This window comes from Podarcis bocagei (assembly GCF_964188305.1).
Source record: "Podarcis bocagei genome assembly, chromosome: 10".
Classification (NCBI taxonomy): domain Eukaryota; kingdom Metazoa; phylum Chordata; class Lepidosauria; order Squamata; family Lacertidae; genus Podarcis; species Podarcis bocagei.
In genome coordinates, this window is record NC_138135.1 from 56,038,047 (window position 1) to 56,064,173 (window position 26,127).

Below are 26,127 nucleotides of genomic sequence, written 5' to 3' on the forward strand. Positions count from 1 at the left end.
CAGATGTTTCCTTGAGCTAGTGGTTCAGTTGCAGCTTAATCAGTGTCCGAATACATGAATATAGGATGCTTTTTGGTGGTATCCATCCACTTCGTATCGGAAAAACAAGATTTCCCTCTTATAAATTCTGGTGTCTTGCTACTGCTGGGAACGCTTGGGCAGAGGACCCTCAGTGGCCCTCCTAACCTGGAAGAAGTGGAATATGCAAAGTGATTATCTTGGCCTGCATCCGATCCTCTTGAAAGCAAAAATAATATCGCTGTCAAGATGATGCACCCTCTGCTGATCCACAAAGGCCCAGCCTTGCCATTTTTTGGAGCAGGCCCCGCCTTTTAACCAAACACTTTGTGAGAGCTTTGATCTGGACTGGTAATTCACAACACTGTAGCTCAGTGGTAGAACATATGCACCACATGCCCAAGGACTCGCCTGCAATCGTTGGCGTCTCCAGGTAGGGCTGGAAGAGACCCTGGCTAAATCCCTGGAGTGGTGGACTCGTAATCTGGTGAACTGGGTTCGCGTCTCCGCTCCTCCACATGCAGCTGCTGGGTGACCTTGGGCTAGTCACACTCCTCTGAAGTCTCTCAGCCCCACTCACCTCACAGAGTGTTTGTTGTGAGGGAGGGAGGGAAAGGAGAATGTTAGCCGCTTTGAGACTCCTTAGGGTAGTGATAAAGCGGGATATCAAATCCAAACTCCTCTCCTCCTCCTCCTGGAGAACTACTGCCGGGCAGTGTGGACAATACTAAACTAGCTTCCGGTTGTATAAGGCAGTTGCTGTATTCCTTTATTTCAAAACTTTCACAACCCATGGCTTGAGGTGCGTACGTTGGAATCGGAAGTAGGCATTTTCCTTTTATAATTAAAAACAAGAAGCCTGGAATATACGTGGGAGGAATGTGTTGTACCTCAGCACAGTGGTACCTCGGAAGTCGAACAGAATCTGTTCCAGAAGTCCGTTCGATTTCCAAAACATTCAGAAACCAAGGCGTAGCTTCCGGCTGGCTGCAGGACGTTCGGGTTCCAAAGAATGTTCGCAAACTGGAACACTCACTTCCGGTGCTTGGGATCCAAGGTACGACTATATTTGTCAGTTATATTAGAAAGTATGCTCTGGTTTTTATTTTGTTAGCTCTTTGCGTTTCACATCTGGTGTTCTAAAGCTGAGACAGTGCCTTGTTGAGGGGAAAACTGAGAGACCATGATGTGGGACAGGGTCTTGAAACCAGTTTTATCCAGTGGCTGTTGGTATTTTCTCTTTCTCTGTGACAACTCTTGATATATTTCCGAACCTGCTGCCTCCAGCGAACTGAGACACAACTCTCTCTAATCCATCTGCAGTCCATGTACCGAAAGATTTCTAATAACAGGATGTAGCTGAAGAAGATATTAATGACAAAACAGGACTAGTCCATTCTCCCTGTAGTGAGACAGACAATATTTTTCTGCAGGGCAATGAATTTTGGGTGTTCGCATGGGGAATAATATGCTATCCCCATGATGTTCATATTTATTTTAAATGATTTATAATTTGCTTGATCATAGAGCTCTCCCAGCAGTATACAAATAAGACTAAAGATAAAATACAACTAAAAGTCAATTAGAAAACAATTATACATAAAACCATCATCATTAAAACACAGATTAAAACAGATAAAATCAATAACATTTCTAAAACAAATATAGCATTCTGTGCGCCATTGCTGGGAAAGTTATTCTTTTTAAAACAAATGTTCTTGTTTTCAAGATCTACCAGAATGATCTACATGTGTGCAAGTATATCTTATATGGAGTGGTATATTACTCCATTGTTCCTTTAGAAAGGACCTTTATAGTGACATGGACTCACTAACTAATACGAGAAGGAAAGATGTCTTCTTTTTTAAAGCCTGGCCTAATTTGGGCTGTTTCTCTCCAACTGTTGAAGATTTTTGTTCATCTGTTTCCTATTTCTTCCATTCACTTATATTCCGACGCCTCCACTCTGGTACCCATAGCAACACTTGTTAATGCTAATGAAACTGCAGCATCTAAAAACTTCCGTGCTGAACAAAACTGTTCAATGTTGCAGTTAAATACAGTTGCATTTCTGTCAGGCTTGGATTCCTGCAGTACCTGTTTGAAGTAAACTTGGATTACAAGATTTTGGTAACTTTCTGCTCCTCTGAAATGTACACTGTTGGATGCATTTATGCAGTGAAGCCTTGTATTTGGGTAGCAGCAGATGTCTGAGAAGATCGATGCATAGCTCATGTAAAATTGACCCAGTTTAGCTGCAGGACGGAGTTGCCTTTTAGAAGTATTAAATTTGCATTCAGTAGATCACTGCTGAATACTGAGGCTGATTGATCTGTGAGATGTGCTGTCTTGGAGCACATGGCTGCTCTGGCTAATTCCCATGTAGCAGTAATAGCATGTTAATGAGTGAAGTAGCAGACAAATGACTCCCATGAACTTGAACAAAATGCTAATTCAGTTTATTAGGAAGATCTAAGGCATTTCACAAAACGTTCATGAATTTTACTCAACTGATAAGCTTTCGCTCATCTTTTAGTCAGAAAGCTGGTTGTATCTATTATGCTGGTCTTTTAAAAATTCACTCAGCTTAGATATAGGAGACTATTTTCATACTTAGGAAATCCAAGTTCATGACACTGCGCAAAAAATGTGAAATTTATTTATGTCCTAGCCCTATTACCCAGGTGCTGAACAGTTTGATTGTAGGAATTAGGATCTTCTAATTGCTTTTAAGAGCTGTGCCCACATTAGGTGGAGCTGTTCATAATGTCAGATGTCAATGCCTGTAGAATATAACATGTGTAAGTCTGAAATACATAAATTTTCCTCCTTCACTTTCAGTGGGTAAAGACTATCGAACATCCTTGTATTGGACTCAGTGCATAGTGTTACTTAGATGCGTCCAAAATGCAGAGTTCAGATGGACCCAGAGCCAGGGCAGGGGCAGCCACATCACATATTGGTTTACCCCAATATGTAGACCAGCAGATGGCTGTTTGGACATTTCATGCTACCTTGGCACAAATTAATTGGTCCAAACCTGTCCAGTAATGCCCACTATATTGCAAAAATACAATAAACAGGCACAGTTATAGGGTAGCTTAGAAGTGCTGTAATTGTACCTGTTCTTTTTCATGTTCTATGAAGCCTTTGGACTAGAGAAAATGATTTACAAGGTAGGTACTCTGACTTCATGATGGCAACCCTAATTCAAAGTTGTGCCTAAAAGCGTTGTCCTGCAACTTCTAAGGGTGATATCTCAGAATATAATGATAGATCTCACCAGCCCCTAGACTGAATTGCTAATATTGCGTATCTCGTTTAAGGCTTGTGGCTGCATCTCATGCAATTTTATATCTAGTGCATAGTATTATAAGCAGCAGAGATCACAAGATAAATATTATGCAATTCCTCTCTAGTTAAAACTTTATGTAGCAGGCATACTGTTCTATTTTCTTTTTAAGTATTATTTTAGGATTTTTATTTTGTTTGAAAACCCCATCTCATTGTTCTACCTTGTTTTCTTGGCTGTATGTTTTTGTTGTTGCTGCATCCCTTCTTGTTTTGGGATTGTTGTCAAGTTTTCAACTAATCTCCTCGTATTAGCCAGCTGTATTAATGAGATAATAAACCAGGCTTGTTGCTAATGAATTGATTCATTCAACTGCTGAATTTAATTAGAAAGACACTTAACATTCCAGCAGATGTTCTTATTTTGTTTGGGTACAGTTGTATTTCTGCACAATGAGCTGACAGACCCATCAGTGTCCATATCTATATGCCCTGCTCTTAAAGACTTGTGCCATAAATGTTATCATGCAGACACTAAGTCTACAAATTCCAATATCATTGATGATTGTAGGTATAGTGTCTCTTGCCTCGTTGAGACTAAAGAGAGTTCTTCAACAATGCTCTTGTCAATTTTATCATAAGCTAATCCTAACCACTTACCTGGGAATAAGTTCTATTAAATTCAGCAGATGGCGGCTAATGGATTGAGGTTGAATCCTGACAAGACAGAAGTACTGTTTTGGAGGCACAGGAGGCGGGCTGGTGTGGAGGACTCCCTGGTCCTGAATGGGGTAACTGTGCCCCTGAAAGACCAGGTGCGCACCCTGGGAGTCATTTTGGACTCACAGCTGTCCATGGAGGCGCAGGTCAATTCTGTATCCAGGGCAGCTGTCTACCAACTCCACCTGGTACGCAGGCTGAGACCCTACCTGCCCGCGGACTGTCTCGCCAGAGTGGTGCATGCTCTAGTTATCTCCCGCTTGGACTACTGCAATGCGCTCTACGTGGAGCTACCTTTGAAGGTGACCCGGAAACTACAACTAATCCAGAATGCGGCAGCTAGACTCGTGACCGGGGGCGGCCGCCGAGACCACATAACACCAGTCTTGAAAGACCTACATTGGCTCCCAGTACGTTTCCGAGCACAATTCAAAGTGATGGTGTTGACCTTTAAAGCCCTAAACGGCCTTGGCCCAGTATACCTGAAGGAGCATCTCCACCCCCATCGTTCTGCCGGGACGCTGAGATCCAGTGCCGAGGGCCTTCTGGCGGTTCCCTCATTGCGAAAAGCAAAGCTACAGGGAACCAGGCAGAGGGCCTTCTCGGTAGTGGCGCCCGCCCTGTGGAACGCCCTCCCATCAGATGTCAAAGCGATAAACAACTACCTGACATTCAGAAGACATCTTAAGGCAGCCTTAACTTCAGGGAAGTTTTTAATGTGTGATTTTAGTGTATTTTTGGTTTCTATGGAAGCCGCCCAGATGGGCGTGGTACAAATAATAAATTATTATTATTATTATTATTATTATTATTATTATTATTATTATTATTATTATTATATTATTATTATTATTATTATTATTATTATTATTATTATTATTATTATTATTATTATTTTATTAAATTCAGCAGGACTTGCTTCTGAGTGAACATGGTTAGGCTTGAACTGCAAGTAACTTTCCTTCTTCCAGACTGCTGTTCATAGGTTATGCTAGTGAGACAAGTATGCAGGAAGTGTACCTTCCAAGTTATGTCAGGAAGAAGCAGCCTATTCTATCCTTATCTACAGGTATGCACATTTCCTTGCAACACTGGAGTGTGTGACCCTTTTTCCGTAATTTGTTGGAGGCCTCATTCCAGAGTGAAAGGTAAATAGGGACACTCCCTTGATGCCATTCCTTTCTCTCTTTCTGCATTTTGCTTTTACTCCTGCTTGTAACCCACATGAACTCTGACCAAGAGCCTCAAGAAACTGGGCTAAGAGCTTCAGGTCCGCTATCTGTGCTGCAAGATGCATATCCTCCCTTTCCCCATTCTCCCAGTGGTCATTTGGCTTTGGGATCCCAGGGCAAAGTGGAACAGAAGGAGTTGTCTCATACAAACTCATACTTTTGGTTCAAATAGCTCAGCATTGTCTACAGTCTCTGAGAGTGGCTTTTGGGAAGTTTAGGCAGGATTATTTTTCACCCCTATCTGGACATGCCATAGATCAGGGGTCGCCCTGATCCAGTGAGACTGCTGGGCAGGTGTACCCGACTATGACCTGCCATTTGGGGGAAAAATCAAGACTCTAGCTCTCCTAGAAAGAAGGTTGTGGAGCAAAATGTGCAGGTACCTAAGGGATTTCTGTGAAATGAGAACAGTGTGGCTGCCTTGTATATATTTTCTGAAATGCTCCCTTGCTATTAGGCAGTAGAAGCATCAGTGTGCATGCACATATGTGTGATCTCCATAGCCAGGGCCAGCATGATATACCGTATTTTTTGCTCTATAAGACTCACTTTTTCCCTCCTAAAAAGTAATGTGTGTGCGTCTTATGGAGTGAATGCAGGCTGCGCAGCTATCCCAGAAGCCAGAACAGCAAGAGGGATTGCTGCTTTCACTGCGCAGCGATCCCTCTTGCTGTTCTGGCTTCTGAGATTGAGAATATTTTTTTTTTCTTGTTTTCCTCCTCCAAAAACTAGGTGCGTCTTGTGGTCTGGTGCGTCTTATAGAGCGAAAAATACGGTAGTTGGCTTCCCATGGTTGTCAGAAATGGTTGTTGCTCTAATTTTGTGTTATGCCATGCCCTTTCCATGGCAGCCATTTGGTGACTGATGCCTCCAGCCCACTCGCAAAATATGAGATGTGCCCTCTAGTCCAAGCAGGTTGTCAACCCCTGCCACAGATTGAATTTGTAATGTGTCGCATGAGCTCTGCTACTAAGCTGTGACCCTTCTGTAGTGCTCTGTGAGGTGTCAATAACCAATATAAAAGGACAGCCGCGGCACATGCGCTCTTGCAAGAATACAGCCTCTCATTTGCAAACGGGGAAGTATTTTTGCTGTATGTGGCCAAATCCTATCTTGAAATTTGCTCGTTAATCTTTAGGGACATTAGAGATGCAACACCTGATCTGGCTGTTCCTAACGGGAGCAGCGGAAACTGTCCATGTAGAACTTATTTTACATTTGACTTGTAGCCAAAGGTTTAGCATTTAATCATTGGGTAAGCAGACCGTAGGTTTTTCCTGTGAAATGATTCTTGCCACTAGGATGTTGCAGAAGACTGGCTTTTCAGATAGTTGTGCGCACTTTGCAGTAAGGCTACAAGCTTAATCCCATTTATGTTGGAGTAAGCCCCATGGAATTTAGTAGGACTTACTTCTGAGTAGACACAGTTAGGTATGCCCTGTAGGTCTGTATATGCCCTCCATTGAAGTGAACTGGGAATTTTACCTGTATGAGGTCTACATAGCAGCCTGGGCTGATGTCACATTTATTACAAACTCCAAGCTGGCCAGGCATGGTTTTTCTCTCCTGCTCTGCACCTAACACTGTAAGAAAGTAATATGCAAGAAGTCTTTGATGCAAAACCAGCCATACAGGAAGTTCATTGCCACCCTTGGCTCATTTGAGAGCAAAGGCAGGATAGAAATTTAATAAAGAAACACCTTTCCATTCTCTTTCATTCCAATCTATAGAGTGCACACAAGTCTGTTTGCTGACTTTAAAAAAACCCACTGCTTTTGACAACGAGATAGACTAATATAATATCTTTGTAATTTTTTATTATTATTTCTCTTTAGACCACAAAGACTACATTTTGGAGCCACTTTCTCTGCCAGAAAGTCCAGGTGGCATTTCTGCTGTAGAAGGTTCTCCATCTGTGCCTTGTATATTCTGTGAAGAATATTCTCCTGTATCAGAACAAAACCAACTTCTGAAGCACATGATTATAGAGCACAAGCTTGTCATTGCAGATGTCAGGCTAGTAGCAGATTTTCGGAGGTATGTAGTTCTTGCTTAAAATTTGATAAAGCAGCCTAGGACAGAAAATGTTCAGGAAGCTATAACTGGTATATACTGAGACAACCAAAACATAGGATAACGTTCCCAATTATGCAAAAGAAAACAGATCCCCAAAAACAGTGAAAGGGAGGCTGAAAGGGTATGTGTGTCTGAAGGAAAATGAATTGATATTGATTTATATATATTAGTAACTTTGTATTAATGCAACTGTGTTTTTGTAATATTTTGTTTAAGTTGTCTGTTGTTGCTTCTGTTTTTTGTACACCATTTAGATACATGTTTAATATATTAAGCAGTATAAAAATTAAATAATCATTTAATCAATGTTTTATGATGCAGCAGGATAGATACATTTTTGTATATAAATAAAAGGCAATTTTGCTAGACATTAATGTAAGAAACTGAGCCTTGGATGAAAGAGCTGGACCCAGGGACTGTAGAAACAAGGCTGGAACGTGAATGTGTGTGCGCAAAGGAATCCCAAACTTCAAAAATGGGGAGTAAATCATTCTGCAAAAGTAGCCCTGATCATAGCACAAAAACAGATGCATCAGCCTTTTGGGAGCTGGAACGAGAGTTGAGAACCTTAAGGGAGGCAGATCTTTGCATGGACCAAATTGCTTCCTTTTTTGTTTTGGAGCTCAGGCCTTTATATTAAGTTCTCCAGATTGGTTGCTATTTTTTGTAAGCCTGTCAAAACTTGTCTATCCGTCTCTATGAACTGATTCATACAAGTGTAGTTCACTTTCTTTATGGAAGAGGAAACCCATGCAATAAAATGGACAGGTAGAGAGAAAGGCATGGTAAATCCACTCCTGAAATGTCCTTTTCATTGTCTTTCCATGGTAAACTCTAGATCCTGATAACTCAGTTGAACTTCCTTCCCTTAAAAAGTATTACATGTTGCAGTTGACATGTGATGACCACGCCCTTCTAGGAATACATTGGCCTCAGTGCTAATTGCATATTCCAACTACTAAAGTTCTAGAAGTTCCTATACCAACAGCTGTGCTGACTGGGGCCACAGGTTGCCCATCCCTGATCTACAGCCTATGTTAAATAAACCAATCTACCTGCCCCTCATCAATATGTGCTTTTCAAGGTGCACATGTTTTCTCTAATTGACAAGCCTTATTCAAAACACTAAATGCTGTTGCTTAGCAATTTCACATAGCGTGCATTCCAGTCTGTACATGTGTTCTTTTTGTTGCTCTCTGCTTTCCACTTTGGTATCTGCAAAGCTGCTATGTGTGTCTGGCTTCAGATGGCAAAGATCAGGACCTTTTCTGCACTCAGTTTTTACCATGCATCTGTCAATACGCCAGATTTGAGACGACTGATGTGCACCAAAAATGAATGGGATAATTTTTCCACTGTAAATGGTTCAAAGAAGACTGAAATGCATAAGCTCACAGTTGCATAGGTTACTTGTGAGTGGAACCCAGTGATCATCTGTCCCCGTGTCAGACTCAATGGTTTCATTTTTCCAAGAGACTAAAGAATGGTCACTCAGGAAAGGTGATCTATAAATAAATGCTGTCCACATATCAACATCCAGGTGAGTTGCCATGGCCTGGTTCATTACATTTCAGTACTTCATATATAAGGCAGCTGATTGAATGTGGCAAACAAATGAGAGAAGAATTGATGATAAAGTGGAGTCCGTCTGAGTGGTGATGCTGTTGGCAGATCTGGGGAGGATCAAAAGGGAAGGCTGGGGTGGGGAGAGAAGCAGGTTCATCTTGGACATGTTGAGTCTGAGATGGTGATGACAACAGTATCAGACAAGCAGGTAAAGACATGCAGGATTGGATGGAAGGAGAGAACTCTGAAGCGGAGAGGTATACCTGGGCGTCATGAACAAGTACATGGGTCAGGTTAGGGAGCCTCTGGGCTCTGGGATCCTAACTAGGTCTGGCACAGGTCCCAAATTCCCCCAAGACCACTTACAACATTGGGTAGAGGTGCAGCAGCCAGTGAGCAAAGCAGGAATGGCCTTGAAGACTCTCAAGTGAGGCTTGCTGTCACTGCTTGTCAGTGGCGACTTCAAGCCTGCTGGGTTTGGCTGCACTACAAAGTTTCCATTGGATGAAAATAGGGTTTAAAGTTGGCACTGGTCCGCATTGACTTCAAGCAGTGCTAGGACCTTCATTTGCAGTGTGACATGAATTCAAACCACACTACAAACCACAGAGGAAAAAATGTGTCCCACCTGTCAAAATGGTCCCCCATGGGTGGAGAATCCAGGATCCAGTCCAGAGCTGCAAAAGGTTCTCCACAGATGAAATTGGTAGTTTGGATGCAACACTAAGCCATGGTTTGTTATAGCCATGGTTTGCTGAACAAGCTGGGATCTGGCTAGCAAGTGAGCAAAGAAAATATCATTTGCTTTCCCCCACCACCTCTGCAAGTACACAGCTGCAATCCCAAATGCCTCGGTGGTGTTTGAGGACCAGCACAGCCTCACTGCATCACCAGTTATCAGAGGCAAAGGGATTTGTGAAGCTTCTCAGATGGATTCTCAGCAACACAGCATCAGCTCAGAGGGAAATCTCCATGCCACTTTTGTCTTTAGTGATTACCCAGCAGAACCAGACAGCTCTTGTTCAATTTCTGGCTCCTGAGAGAACCTCAGACGTGCAGATCAATGCTCACAACTTTACATCATGTAAAGTAAATTATTTCCATGGACATTTTTATGCTTGCAAACATTAGTGTCTGTATTGCGCCTGGAAATAATTGAAGCCAGCAACTGTTTGAGATCCGGTCCCTACTTTCCACTCCTCTAGACCCTTCCCTCAACATCTGTGCCCACGATTGAACTGAAGGCACACACTTTTGGTTCATTAAGATGCTTGATTGATGAGCAAGGAAAACAGCTGAAAGCAGTAACTTTTGTTAGGGTGTAACAGAGACTTGAAAGCCAATGCCAGAAACCAGAAAATGTGATACTAAGAAGCGGCTATTTGCTTCTTTAAAAGTATACATAGTCAATATGTAGGACTATTGGCACTGCTGTGTTCAAGTTCTCTGTCAGCTTTCTGTGCCTATGTTGCATTTCATCCCATCCCACGAGGACAGTTTGTTTTTCTTGCCAAATTATGGCTCTAGCGTTTTCAAATCCAGAAGTTTCCTTCTTTCATGGGAATGCCATATGGTACTAGGGCACAGAGCTGGCTCTAACTGAGCTTCTTGATATTTGCTTGGATGGAATAATGTATTTTACTGTCAAGTTGGATAATTAAACTACTAAGGAGGTCTCAGTATTCATGCAGTATACATTTTTCTAGAGACTTGTGACCAAGCACGCACAAAGCACCCATTTATGTTTTGGTAAGTATCAAGTTTTAAAGCCAAGTAATAAGACGAAAAGAATCTAGGGCAAATAAAATCCGTATAAAAAGTTAGCTTATTCAGCACGGTAAGCTTGCCATGTTTTTCGTTTTTTAAAAATCAAACACTAGTCATTGTGTCTGGTTTCGTCATACAAGCTGAACATTTGAAATTACCTGGTAATGGATTTCCAATTTCCAACTTATCTGTACTGGGAAGATTGTTCTGGCTAAATAGAAATGTCGCCTTATTTGAAAAATGACCTCTACAAAAGACTGGTAGCAATGAGTGGCTCGGTATCCAAATGCTGCAACAAGAATTGCATATTAAGAGTGTAATGAAACGAACAACAGTTTGGGAAATGTTTTGTAACATAGCTGCCTGCATTTTTGCTCCCCCCCCCTTTTTTTTTTTTTATAAAGATATGCATTGTACTGGAAGAAAAGATTCTCAGAGCAGCCCATTACAGACTTCTGTTGTGTGATAAGAACAAATTCTGAAGCAGCTTTAGGTGAGTGTGTTGTTAATGTAGCCTGCACAGGCCTGGTTTGCAAAATTCCCCACAATCTGCCATTGGACCACCAATTTTGTTGGGACACTTTTTGCTGAACTGTATCAGATGCTGAAGCACTCTTGTTTGTGGGCTTGAGTTCAACAGATTATTTGATTCACTTTAAAATACAAAGAGTGAGTGTCTGGCATTATATCTTGGACTATAAGCTTGTGGGCAATGCCTGTGTTGATTTTTGTACATCTTGCATGCATCATCATCTATATTTGGGGCCAAACGAAGGATGATTATGATCGAGTGTTAGGGAGGGAGCCCTCTGCCTTAATATTATAGATATTCCCATACTAGTTATAATATTTCTGAAGTGCTCCATTTCACTGATTAGAGGTTTATAAGGGTGGCTATCGTAGCTGTGACTGTCAAATAAAATTATAAACCTCTAAATAACTGCTATGAGACACAATCAGTCTCACCTTGCTTCTGGCCTAGCATCAGGTATTCATTTAAAAAAAAAAGGAGAGAAAAATCTTGGCAGTTGTAGAATGCAGTTCAGCTTTAGGAAATGGAGAGTCTAAAGAAAAAGAGGCATAACAAGGGCTTCAGGCATTTTAAACTGATGCTGGTTCCTTTACCTGTCTGCCTGGAAGATTGGGGTGAGAAGACCAGTTCAGCCTGTTCTGAGTACAAAGTCAGAATGCAGATTTTTTTTCCTTTTTCTTTTGGATAATTCTTTCCACACCAGGCAGTGTGAAGCATTGGTGTACAGTTAATCCCTTAATGTATGAAATATGCAGAGACTGAATTTGGATGTTACAGTAAACCATGGGTTCTGAAGCTGGCTTGTTTCAACAAACTATAGCTAATATTTATCACAGGTAAGGATTGAAAGTAGTTATAAACTGTGGCTAATAAAAATGAAATGGAAAACTTCAGATTTCTTCATGGAGTAGTAATTGGGAGGGGTGTTTATTACACCATGGTTTATTGTGACATTTGAACGCAGCCAGACACGAGACCTGGGGCTGATTTTCCTTGTTCCAGTAAAATCTACCGACATACCCTGGTGGGCTTCTCTATATTCATGGATTTGCTTCTGGCTGAAGCACAACTGCCAACATGACTAGGAAATTTCTGAACAGGCCCCTTAGAAAGAACATTTGTCTTAAATGGATAGAATTACCACTTGCATCTTTCTCCCTCTCTCAGTGGCTTAATATAACTCAAACCTGTATTACATAAAAAAGCTTAATGTATCGACCTAAGTGTTCTCCTGACATTTGATCTGTAATCTTTTAACAGAGGAACAAGACAATTACTTCCTTTTATGTGATGCTTTGCCTGAAGACAGAACACTGAGGGAGAAACTTCAGCAACAAAGGCTGGTAAGGTGGTCTTGCATGTGACCATCCCGAAGCAGGAAATGAACTGCACAAAAAATGAGGATTTAATTTAATTTCCAGGTTTCCTCTTTCAGTAATAATGAAGTTGATCCTCAACAGGTAACAGTTCCAGAAAGCTCAGTAGGACTTACTTCTTTAAAGCGGATCCTCCAAGTGTCCCTATTTTCCAGGGACAGTCCCTGATTTAGAGAAGCCATCCCAATTTCTGATTTGATCCCGGAATGTCCCATTTTTTTTAGGATGTCCCTATTTTCATTGGATAAATGTTGGAGGGTATGGAGTTTTCGACCCCGGAGCCATCTGTAGACAGCCCTGTATAGGGAAGTTTTTAAAATGTTTAATGTTTTATTGTGTTTTTATATATGTTGAAAGCTGCCCAGAGTGTGTGGGGCAACCCAGTCAGATGGACAGGGTATAATAATAATAATTAATAATGGAATGGGACGTCCCTATTTTTATCGGAGAAATGTTGGAGGGTATGTTTAAAGGTGTGCTGAAAATTACTCAGAAGAATCCAATGATGCAGTTTTGAATGCAAAGTATATGTCATGTGTGGTGTAGTAGTTAAGAGCGGTAGTCTCGTAATCTGGCGAACCGGGTTTGCTTCCCCGCTCCTCCACCTGCAGCTGCTAGGTGACCTTGGGCTAGTCACACTTCTCTGAAGACTCTCAGCCTCACTCACCTCACAGAGTGTTTGTTGTGGGGGAGGAAAGGAAAGGAGAATGTTAGCCGCTTTGAGACTCCTTCGGGTAGTGATAAAGCGGGATATCAAATCCAAACTCTTCTTCTTCATCATATGTTTGTCTACAATAGTAAAGATTCTTTACCTGGGATTCTGATCTCTCCGCAGCACTGCCCAATCCTACTTAGTGACCCTGTTATCAATAAATCTCTGGTCTTCCTTCAACAAAAGAATTGTAGAAATCCACCAGCTGAGCATTCCCAGAGGCAGCTGAATGTGTTTATCAGCCGTGGCTTCTTATTTGCAGAGCTATCCAACATCAGAAGCAGCAAAATAAATAGGAACCTCTTGAAAGGGGGGCAGCAGCTACATAAAGGTCCTTCTGTTCCTGTTGCTCTCTTTGAACTGATTCACACATGCATATATCTCTGAGTTTCTAGGGCTCTTGCCATCTTATCGCTTAATGACTCAACAGCTGAAGGGGAGGCACTGTTGAGTGACAGTTCAAAAGCAGGCCTTTCAAACCTTGCTGTGGATCTTGCATAAAGCAAGCCCTAAAATGGCACCTCCGCGGTGAAACTTTCTTCTCGTTAAGTTGTTTTGGAGATGTGAAAGCTGCCTGGGAGGTGTGTGTTCTTCCACACATACCGAGTCCACCACTTTTTGCAGCTGCCGAGAAGCAGGCATGCATAGGTAAGCTCAACCTGCAAAGTAGTTCTAGCAGGTTGTCTGATTTCCTCAAAAATAAACCAATTGCCAGAACAACTCAAGCTTGCCATAGAGGGGTAGCCAATGCAGTGCCCTTTAGGTGTTGCTGATTACGGCTTATGAATTCTTTAGTCATTGGCCTACTATTATTATTAAGCTGCCTGTTCCTCTGCTGAGGTGCTTACGGGGTGTGAGGGTGAAGAAATAGGGATCTTTTTTAAAAAAAAGATGACTTGTTTAGTTTCATAGCCCTGGGGCACCAAACAACTGTTTTTCCCCGATGATATAGAATGTGTTGAGGGTTTTTAGTTCTACAACATTTTAAATCTTGAGCTCTATATCTCCTATGCGGTGAGGAGAAACCTAAGTATCTTCAAGTTCCAGTTCCCTCACTCTAGGTCTTCCGTTACTTGTGTAAAATATAAATGATTTCTTGCTTCAATCTCTCTCGTGGAAAAGATACACCTAGACTGTCTTAACTCAGTTCTCTTGCCTGAAGCAATATGCGGCTTCATACTATGAACACTCAGCAGTAAAATGCAGCTTTTATTTAAATTGGAGGAGAAAATTCCTAGAAATAGATACAAAAATGGTTTTATTAAGTGTTCTGGGAGACCTGTTAGGAATATATGATAAAATGCTTTGCTTTGGTTTAAGGCTTAAACCTATATTATTTAAGGTAAAAAAAATTTTTTTGCTCCTTTTATTCACACGGGTGCACCTATACATCAAGGAGCCATTGATGATCATATTGATTTATCGAGGCTAAAATCTTTTCGTTATACAGACTGAGTCCATCAATCCTTGTGTCATCCAAATTCTCATTTTGGGAGGTGCAAATACATTTTCTCCAGTTTTCATTTGAACTGCACTGGATTAGACCAGCCTTCAGGTCTTCCTGTTTTGCCTGTTACTCTTCCTTCATGCTGTGTGAACATTTGAACCTAATCGTCGGCAAGAAAACCATGTTTTCAAATGAATCAAGTGCCTGTGTTGCTCATTAGCTGATAATGAGAGACAATGGAAAACTGCTAGGAATAATTTACAATGAAGCTATTTTCAAAAACGAATGTGATTGCATGTGTTGTATTTCTTCCTGTTCAACAGAGAGAGAATCTGGAGCAACAGCAGCGAGAGAGAAATGACACAGACTTTCACGGTGCATGCATGTTCTGTGATAAAGAGTTTACTGGTAACAGGTTAGCGATGAATGTTTGACTACGCGTTTTCATCCTCGTGAACATCCCAATCCTATGCAAATGGGGGAAATGGACATGTCACTATAAGGCTTTGGTACTGATGTGGCTGTAGCAGCATTTTATAACTGGCAAAATGTTAGCCCAGTGTAAGAAAAGTGCTGGTGGAAAGACCAAAGGATCCATACAGTCCAACATCCCATTTCACACCTGCCCATCAACTAACTAAGGCAGTGATGGAGATATTGTAGTCCAGCTACATCTGGAAGGTCACAGCCACTCTCATCCCTGATGATTGGCCATGCTGACTGGGGCTGATGGGTTTTGGAGTCCATGAGCAACTTGGGGGAGGCACAATGCTTTGGAACAAGGATTTAGCCATCATGACTAATGGCTATTGATAGATCTGTTGTCCATGACTTCATCTCCTTCCGAAGTCTTGCAAGCCATTGGCCATCATCGCATCATGTGCAATGAAATCCATAAAAGAAGAAGGATAAAGAATTCTTTTGTTTTGCCCGTCCTGAATCAAAGTCATTAGTTGACTGGCATTCTAGTTGACTATGCCATTAGTTGACATGGGCACACGGCTCACCTTCGGTCTGACATGCCATGGTTGTTGGACCAGAATTGCTGTGTATGAATTAGTGGATCTGTGAATTAGTGGATCTCAGCGGCCTGCTTTGCACATCACTTTAAACCACAGTTAGGCTTAACTATACTGTCAAGGTGTTGTGCAGTATACTGGGCTAAAATCTTGGACACATTGCCATGGTTTGACTTGGTATTATGTCTGATCCTGGGTTTGTGGCTTGTCTCTCAAAATAAACCACAATCCATAACCAAGATTTTTTGCCCATGGTTTTAGCCCTGGGCACCAGCATGCTGCACATTCATCTTTAAAACATAGTTAACCGTGTGCAAACCAAGCCCATCACACATTTTAGTGGTGGGAATATTCTCCTCTTCTAGCTTTGCATTGGCTCTTTCTCATCACGTACCTGGTTCTAAACAATGAATTTGATTTATGTACTTGTTTTGCATGCCAAGGTCCTTTCCTTTTTTAAAAAAAAAGGTGTGTGGGTTTGTCTTGTGTTGCTACCACTCAGAAGGCACCAAGATGGACTGACTGGCACATGCCCATAGAAGCCTTCTTGGGTGTCTGCAGGATCCCTTCCCCAACCCTGGTATTAGGCCTGAAAGGATCGTTTTGTTGTAGCCAATAGACTAGGTTGGGAGGGGAGCCATGTTCAGTTTATCCAGTTTGCATAGGTGCCCCTGGGCACAAAAAGTTTGGCAACCTCTGCAAAGCGTTAATATATTCTCCCATTTCTACTGAAATCTACTCAAATGGTTCCCCCGGTGAGTAATTAGAGTATTGGTTAAAATTAGCAATTCTTTTTGGTTTCAAGCTGGCAGGTCAGGTTGTGAAATGCTGCAGTGAGGTGGCGATAAATCTGAGATGTAAATTTTCCCATTTAGTTACACACAACTGCTTTCGCTGCTGGGAAAGCTGCGCACAGTGCTGTAACTTATTCAGTGTTGGTTTTATAGGGGTGAAATCCACATTTTCTTCAGTTAAGTGGAAATAATTTGTCTAGCCGCAAAAAAAAGAAACAGTGCAGTTACTTAGTTGCGGTTTTATACTATTTTAAGTGTTCCGAGTACAGAGAGCCGCTTCAGAAAGACTCTTTGGGCTTTCTTCCTCTCTCCGTGTTGGCCTCTACAGGGAAAAGAGGCACACTTACAAAGGGGAGAAAGGACATTTATTTTTAGTGGTGCTCCTTAAACCATAGCACCAGCCTCTTTCTTCCCCCCACAACCCACCAACCCAAAGAGCCATGTTTTGAAGCTGCCGTGAAAGTATGTTAAAGGAACTAACGCTCTGCTTGAATTCTTCCTTTGTAGATCAGACCTTCTCAATCACATGGCAAACGATCATGCATTCAATGTTGGGCTGCCAGATAACATTGTACACTGTGAGGAGTTTTTGGAACTTCTACAGAAGAAACTAGACAGGTGCGCTAAGTAGCCGAGTTTACGGAAAGACTGGATATGATCATTGTAACAAATAAGTTAGTGTACATGAGAGACTCTGTATATTGTTTTGGGGGTTCTTCACATCATTATCTTCACCTAAACCATTCCTCTTTGAACCCAGGTCCCTGATATACATAGCTTTTGTATATCAGGACTGGAAAGAGCAGTAGTGTCACTTATACAGTGGTACCTCGGGTTAAGTACTTAATTCATTCCGGAGGTCCGTTCTTAACCTGAAACTGTTCTTAACCTGAAGCACCACTTTAGCTAATGGGGCCTCCTGCTTCCGCCGCGCCGCCAGAGCACGATTTCTGTTCTCATCCTGAAGCAAAGTTCTTAACCCAAGGTACTATTTCTGGGTTAGCAGAGTCTGTAACCTGAAGCGTATGTAACCTGAGGTACCACTGTACAAAAATTTGGGATGCTTCCAGATGTGTGTTCATTGTGAAATCACTGCACTTTTTTACAAACATGGTTTGGTCTTCATCAAAATGCTTATCCCAAACCATGCTTTCCTTAACATTAATCTGAATTTCCCCTTACCACAGAAAATCCACTAAATAAAAACAACCCATTGTACATCCACAGTCACTACTGGAAAGGAGGTGGGGAGGATGCTTCTAGCATTTATTTATTTTTTTAAAAAAAGTTTGGAATTAAATCAATAGTAAGGAGCAGCTCAATTATCTCCGAATTGTGTTTATGAAAAAAAGAGCTTGATGCATAGGTCCTTGAGTATTCCGAAGCAACTCAGTTGGTAGAAAATGGATTTTTAAGAGCTTATAAAAGGGAGCCTGGGAATTGAATAAGTAATATTGTTTCATAGTTCTATGGATGAATTAGCAATAAAAGTTGGAGATGGTCTCTAAATGCAATCCCTGACCAATTCCTGAAGACAGGAAATGTGTGTGTGTGTGTGTGTGTGTGTGTGTGATGGTTGGAGAGATGGCAGTATTTTTACTTACCAATGCAATATGCTAGCATGTTAAAATGTTCTTCAAATCAGTTCAGTTACATTGATCTGTGAATCACGCATCCGCGCAAAGGGTCCTTGTGATTTTTGCTCAGGCAGCAGAATGAGATATATGGGACTCTGATAAATCAGCATTATATTAATGCCAAGCAGAGTCACTCTGCCCAAAGCTATCTGAAGCATGACTTACTAAGGTTCTTCCACACTGTAACAATCTTGCAATAAGCAATCTTTAAAATAATATTCTTGCCGTATTAAGTCAATCCATTTTTTCTGTGTTGAAGGGCATTTTAATGCAGTACCAATGATGCCAACAGCTAAATCTCAGTCTGTTGTGCTTGCAGTGGTTTATGCTTTGATTTTTTTTGTATTTTGTATTTTTTTATTTTTGTTATTGCATAAATTTAGTTGTGTGTGTTTTTATATTCTTTGCTTCCATGGCTGCATAACTTGTTTATTCCAGTGTCAAATACTGTACAAGGATACAATACAGAAAATTTATAAAAGTGATTGTAAACATGTAAAAAAAAATAAGCTCAGTAGTACCAATAAATCAGCAGTCATATAAATTCTATAAAGCCAAACCACCAATAATTCCCAAAAAATGATTTAATTTTACATATTTACACTACATCAGTTGGCAGTGGTGGTTCCTTTAACACAAGGGATTAATGTGTTTTTTCTTTGGTGAGCCAATTCTATATCTGCTCTCCCCTTCCAGGGACAAATTTTTAAAATGGGTGGGGTCACCTACCTGTCCATCAACTGATGTTTGTCTTTTGAAAGTGCACTCCCATTGAGCCTTCAAGTAATCATAGAATCACAGAATTGTTGTTAGAAGAGTCTTCTAATCCAACCCTCTGCAAAGAAGCTATTTTTTGTCCAAGGTGGGGCTCGAACCCTCAACCCTGAGATTGAGTCTCATGCTCTGCCAACTGAGCTATGCCAGCTCTTGCAGGGTGCTCCAAGATTATGAAGCAGTTTGCATCAAAACAGCTGGTGAAAAAGAGCGTTAGCACATGCCTTAAGCCTTCTAATTCAGCATATGCTCCTGAAAACCTCGGAACTGCCTGAATCGGCGGGGTGTGTGTGTGTGTATCTTGCTCTCTATAAATTTATCTAACCGTGCTTTCTCAAAGTAAGCTGCTGTCATCATAGTCACTTGAAGTAAGTGGCTGGTTCCTTACAGTAATGTCCCTAGCACCAGTTTGTAATTTTATTTATTTACTTTTAATCTTAGCTTGCAGTGCTTGTACTGTGAAAAAACCTTTCGAGATAAGAACACGCTCAAGGATCACATGAGAAAGAAGCAGCATCGCAGAATCAATGCCAAAAACAGAGAATACGACAGATTTTATATCATTAATTATCTGGTAAGTTGATGTACAGTCATACCTCAGGTTACAGACGCTTCAGGTTGCACATTTTTGGGTTGCGCACCGCACCGCACCGCACCGAACCCAGAAGTACCAGAATGGGTTACTTCTGGGTTTCAGCTCATGCCCAAAGCACTAAATCGCGCTTTGCGCAGAAGCACCGAATCACGACCCGCACGTGTGCAGACACAGCGCTGCAGGTTGCGAACGTGCCTCCCACACGGATCACGTTCGCAACCTGAGCATCCACTGTATATGCAACTCTTATTTGACTGACAGTGCGATCCTCTATATGTAAACTCATTTTTTTAGTTCACTGGGACTTCCTGCCTAGTAAGAATGTCTGAAATTGCAGCCTGATTTGCAAATTGTATGCATGATGCCATCAAACTGAAGCAGGTTTAAGTCTCACCAGTTTTAAATCAATGGGATGCAAGTGCTTTGCCGGCTGGGGAGCTTGACAACGATACCAGGAAAGGTTCTAGAACAGATAATTAAACAGTCAGCCTGTGAGCACTTGAAAAAGGGTGCTATGATTACTAAAACCCAGCATGGGTTTCTCAAAAACAAGTCATACCAGACAAATCTCTCTCTCTCTCTCTTGTAGAGTTAAAAGCTTGGTAGATCAGGGAAATGCTGCTACATAGTATATCTTGATTTCTGTAAGGTTTTTGACCAAGTCTTTCATGATATTCTTTCGGAGAATCTGGTAAAATGTGGAGTGGATGAGGTAACTGTTGCTCTTGCTTGTTCTTTGGCCATGTTCTGCAAGACGAAGTGACAAAATGAGCATTTCATTGTGGCCAAGGTGAATGGGCATGTTTTTAAATCTACCCCCCAAATGTTAATAATGAGGGGGAGACAGGTCAACACCAAGAAGGCCTCCCCTACTGATCATAGGGCCCAGGATGGTGGATACTGAGGAATGCCTTTTAAGTTCTTTGGTCCCAAGGCATTGGAGGTGTTCTACTGCAGTGCTAACATTCTGATATCCGGTATCTCACTGGCATTTCACTAAGGCTGAATTAGTTTCCCAGCCACTATTAAAGCTTTCCCTTTCTCTTTAACTGAATGTGGACTGACATAATTGAAATGACAGATGTGTAGCCTCTCTCGTTCATTATTGCACACCCTGAAGCGTTTGGAGGTCATGAACCAGCTCTTCAAAACCATGTTTGATTTTTCTAAGAAGACAGAAATGTAATGCTATTGCCTTATAAGAGTGTTTTTATTGGGCAGTAAATATTGTATACAACTCAAGAGTTACTGTAATAGCAGTAATAATTTTTCTAGTATTGCCTGTGTACTAGAATTTCACTTAATGGGATTATTTGTGCCTTATGGCTAGGAGATCCTGTGTGCTAGTTACTCTAAAGTAGTTTTCTGTGTCACAGTTTATTGTTGTTGTTGTTCATTAAATTTATATTTTGCCATTCATTGGAAGATCACAGGGCAATTTACAAATTTACAAGTTTAACTGGCCTGGCTTGCTTTAAGCCTGTCTGAGGGGCTATTCACAAAGTTTAGGTGTGTTTGCAATATGCCAGGACACAGAAGTAAGTCTGAGGCTTGTGTAACCCCACCAACCACATGGAATAAGAAGAGGTAAATGAGCATGGGGAAAGGAGGGGATTGCCTGGCTCTTGGGCTCACCCTTCTGCTGTACTACATGAGTGCCTGTGTGCCTATGCAGATAATGAAATGGTCCTGTTAATACAGTGGTACCTCGGGTTAAAGAACTTAATTCATTCTGGAGGCCCATTCTTAACCTGAAACTGTTCTTAACCTGAAGCACCACTTCAGCTAATGGGGCCTCCTGCTGCTGCCACGCCGCCGGAGCATGATTTCTGTTCTCATCCTGAAGCAAAGTTCTTAACCCAAGGTACTATTTCTGGGTTAGCGGTGTATGTAACCTGAAGCGTATGTAACCCGAGGTACCACTGTAAAGACTTTTAATTCCAGTAGTGGAGAGCAAGCCCAAGCCATTGGGCAGTTTGCTTCTGTAATTCTCCTGCAATGAACTTGTTGAAAGAGGTAAAATTCCCCGTTGCTTTCGGTATAGCTGGAAATTACTTAAAACCTGATGTAGCCTAAAAAATCTAAAGCTTTTGTTTATTCTAAACTTGGGGTCACTTGATACCATTAGGTAAAAAGGTAAAAAAGGTAAAGGACCCCTGGACGGTTAAGTCCAGTCAAAGGCGACTATGGGGTTGCAGCGCTCATCTTGCTTTCAGGCCGGCGTTTGTCCACAGACAGCTTTCCGGGTCATGTGGCCAGCATGACTAAACCGCTTCTGGCGCAGTGGAACACTGTGGCTGAAGCCCGAGCGCACGGAAACGCCGTTTACCTTCCCGCCGCAGTGGTACTTATTCATCTACTTGCACTGGTGTGCTTTCGAACTGCTAGGTTGGCAGGAGCTGGGACAGAGCAACAGAAGTTACCCCGTTGCAGGGATTTGAACCTCTGACCTTCTGATTGGCAAGCCCAAGAGCTTAGTGGTTTAGACCACAGCGCCACCCGCGTCCCCAGTGGCGTAGCGTGGGGGGTGCCAGGGGTGCCGACCGCACCGGGCGCAACATCTGGGGGGGCGCGCGAGTCCAGAGGGAAGGGACAAGTTCCTTCCTCCGCCGGGCTCCCCGCCGCCACCGCCAGCCTTGCGCCCTAGCGCGCGCGCCCCCCGCCGTTGCTGTGGCTGCGCTCCGCTCACTGCTCGCAGGAGGAGCAGCCGCTGCAGCAGCGCCGACGCCGCCACAGACGCCTGGCCGGGCACGGGCAGCCTCTGCACCCTGCCGCCGCCGCCATCCCCTCGGCCCAGCCACAGGCGGCGGCTGCTTCTGCCTCCATCCTCCTCCGGGCAAGCAGCGTTGTTTGCGCGGCAGCGCCAGCGGCGGCAACTCGCAGGTTAGGGGTTGGGGGGGCGCAAATTACTTGCCTTGCCCCGGGTTAGGGGGCGCAAATTACTTGCGTTGCCCCGGGTGCTGACAACTCACGCTACGCCGCTGCGCGTCCCCACTTGATACTATTATATTGTAAGTGGTTAGGGAAAAGAACTCTTCCTCTACCACCCCCTTCCCACCCCTATTTATTAGCTTTTCATTAAAAAGCTAGCTGCTCAATATGACTACTTTCATGGGAGGCCGCGTGGTACTGTGATGGGTGGGTGTGGTGAGAGAGGTGTTAATGTGAGGTACCGGTAGTTATCTCACTATCCTGGTAACATTAATGAATCTGGCTGCCGCACTTTGAGAGTTTACCCTCGAGAGTAGCATCTCTGAATTAATTACAGGATCCAAATTCCCTAATCTGTACTGACATCTTGTTACAGGCTGTTCTAACAAATGTACAGTGGTACCTCGCAAGACAAATGCCTTGCAAGACGAAAAACGCGCAAGACGAAAGAGTTTTCCGTTTTTTGGGTTGCTTCGCAAGACGAATTTCCCTATGGGCTTGCTTTGCAAGACGAAAAACGAAAACGTCTTGCAAGTTTGTTTCCTTTTTCTTAAAACCGTTAATACCCTATGGGAAACCATGCTTCGCAAGACGAAAAAACTCGGAAGACGAAAAAACTCACAGAACGAATTAATTTCGTCTTGCGAGGCACCACTGTATGTCTGTGCGCCGTTTACCTGACACGCTGTAGCAGCTTTGATGGAGCTATGGGACTGGACTTTTTGTGTTTGTGTGTGTGTTTTCATTTGCTATAAAATATTGCAATGGGGTCGTTGTAGATTTGTAAGACTCCATTTTAATCTCTTGTCTCCATGACTTTTCTGTTTTATTATTTAATAAGGAACAAGGGTAGGACATGCCAACATACCTAGAAGTGGTAATAACAAACACTGTGTCTGAAGGACCTACAATGTTGTGTGAATAAGGCGAAAACCCTTTAAAGTAAAATGCTACCTGGCTACTCCTGATCTAAGCACTAGCTAATAATACACTTAGCATTAGAGTAGCTAGATGGTGTTTTACTATTATTTTAAACATTTCCCCTTACTCCTCAGCGTTGTAGCTCCTTCAAACATAATGGCCCTTCTGTCTTCCCCACCCCCAGAAAAAAAACATGCATTGCCAGAAAAGGATATAAAATAAAAGTGGGTCGTATCTGTGGCACTCCAACTTACCCAGGGTCACATCTTGACAAAGAGTCAGAATTTTAACATAATCCAGCCCAGTATTAGATTTCGTGTCAGGCTATGTGCTCAAACAATGTTAAAGGTGGCACAGACATAATTCTGTCAATTTGGCCCTAGAAATCTTCATAAGATATATATATATTTAGTTAAATATTTATTGTATTTATTTATTACCTGATATATACACTGTCCCTTGGGGGACAGTTGACCCTTCAAGGTAGTGTGCAAAATTACACAAAATATAACAATTTTAAAAACAAAATAAACATAATTTGTACTACCAAACCAGCCAGTTTAGACTTTTGTGGCAGGCTAACAATAAAAATAAATAAATAAATAAATAAATAAATATATACATACATACATACATACATACAGTGCATTTTCCCACAGTAAAACAACAGTATCTTAACTCTAACAAGCTATTACAAGGAGGCAAATGCTTTACTGAAAATGTGAAAATGTAAGACATGTAGGTGAAAACTTATTCCGACTGGTTTTGGGAACTGACTATTTTTAAGGATAGGAGTGGTGTGATGATCTGTATATTTTAACAGGTCTCATATACATATAGATACATACATATATACATATTAGTTCTGTTAATGTTTGTTTTTTTAATTATTGCTTTCTTTTCTGTGTTTTAATCTGTTTTTATTTTAGCTGTAAATGACCTTGAGTGGCCTCATTTTGAATTATTTACATCCACTGTCTAAGACTAAGACTTGGAGCATTGACTGTTGCTGAAGTATAATGGATTCATGTTTGCTCTGTGCATTTTTCTTTCCCCTCCAGGAATTTGGCAAGACCTGGGAAGAGGTTCAGTCCGAAGATGACAGAGAATTGTTGGACAACCAGGAAGAGTAAGAGTTGTATTTAAAGTTTAGAGTGGTGGGAAATCTGTTCTGCGGGCTTGGCAACATTATGTTGTAAAAAAAGTGGCATTCAGGGACAAAGTAGGTATGGCCAAGAATGTTGATGAATAGGATTTAATAGGATTTCCAGCGTTATTTAGTGTTTTATAGCAACCACGAGGAGCCATAGAAGATACAGTTCAACATGCTATGTATTCCCACCCCACTTATAATAATTTTGCATTTTAATGTATGTCCTTTCCAGTTAGGGCATAGCAATAAACCGCATGGACTACCCTTCTAAAGAAGCAGGGCCCACCATATTTCCCCAATTCTCTCATAACCCCCATGAGAGTCAGAAAACAAAGCAAAGGGGCAAGTGCCCTAGGGGAGATAGCACAGAAAAGCTAGGCCCCAGTGCTCTACAAAATTTTGCAGCCGTTTTTTATTCCTTCATTTAAAGTTCTCAGAAATTTAGGGTTAGGGGTTGGAGAGGAAATGGGGGTTAAGAGGAGGTGAAACTGAGCCGTTGGGAATAAAATACAATTCCTTTTCTAGCTGTTATTTCGGAGCATGGCCACTAGCTAATGGTTTTGATTACTATAGAGATGGCATTGTCCAACTGCACCCTGGAAGCAAACCACTCTCTGTGAAAATGAAGTATTGCTTTACCTTGCATTTGTTCCTTACAAGTAAACACACCCATACCCTTCTGCAGTAGAGTGGTACCTCGGGTTAAGAACTGAATTCGTTCCAGAGGTCCGTTCTTAACCTGAAACTGTTCTTAATCTGAAGCACCACTTTAGCTAATGGGGCCTGCCACGCCACCACCGCACAATTTCTGTTTTCATCCTGAAGCAAAGTTCTTAACCCAAGGTAATATTTCTAGGTTAGCGGAGTCTGTAACCTGAAGCGTATGTCACCTGACGCGTATGTAACCCGAGGTACCACTGTACTTTGCATTGACATAACTGCCTGACAGTCTGTGAAGTTGATTCCCGTTTACTTTCATGTTGGATAAGTTGAAGCAGAATTGGGCCCCATGTCTGTAGCATCTCCATATCTTTCAGAAACCTTTGCAAATCACCAACTTCAACTGGCTTTTTGCACTGCTTTTTTTTTTTTTTTTCAGAGACTGGTCCGGCTGGGAAGAACATCCCGTTTGTGCAGTGTGCCTTTTCTGTGAAAAGCAAGCTGACACTACAGAAAAGCTCTATTCTCACATGGAGGTAAGAGGCTTGTTCTACATTCTGTATTAGATCTTGCTTTGGAAAAGGGGGAGGATATAATTTGATAGCGTTCAGGTGCCCTGTTCTAGTTCAAAAAACCCCCAACTGTTTTATGTCATTGTTCCACAACATGGGGCCTTCCAGATACTTTGGACTACAACTTCCATGATTCCTTAATCAGTGTGGTGTAGTGGTTAAGAGTGGTGGTCTTGCAATCTGGGGAACTGGGTTCGTGTCTCCGCTCCTCCACATGCAGCTGCTGGGTGACCTTGGGCTAGTCATACTTCTCTGAAGTCTCTCAGCCTCACTCACCTCACAGAGTGTTTGCTGTGGGGGAGGATGGGAAAGGAGAATGTTAGCCGCTTTGAGA

The 26,127-nt window shown here is 42.0% G+C and overlaps 1 protein-coding gene across 2 annotated transcripts in view; it reads left to right on the forward strand.

Moving 5' to 3' along the window:
- ZNF277 (zinc finger protein 277) overlaps positions 1-26,127 on the forward strand; it is a 38,602-nt gene that overhangs the window by 8,879 nt on the left and 3,596 nt on the right. The window contains exons 2-10 of one of the 2 annotated variants that reach the window (XM_081211734.1): positions 5,015-5,098; positions 7,097-7,298; positions 11,075-11,163; positions 12,463-12,545; positions 15,061-15,152; positions 17,058-17,168; positions 19,403-19,535; positions 24,470-24,537; positions 25,661-25,757. In XM_081211734.1, the coding sequence (XP_081067860.1) occupies positions 5,015-5,098; positions 7,097-7,298; positions 11,075-11,163; positions 12,463-12,545; positions 15,061-15,152; positions 17,058-17,168; positions 19,403-19,535; positions 24,470-24,537; positions 25,661-25,757 (959 nt within the window). The remainder of the gene's footprint in view (positions 1-5,014; positions 5,099-7,096; positions 7,299-11,074; positions 11,164-12,462; positions 12,546-15,060; positions 15,153-17,057; positions 17,169-19,402; positions 19,536-24,469; positions 24,538-25,660; positions 25,758-26,127) is intronic. The other variant, XM_081211735.1, reaches the window with a different exon arrangement.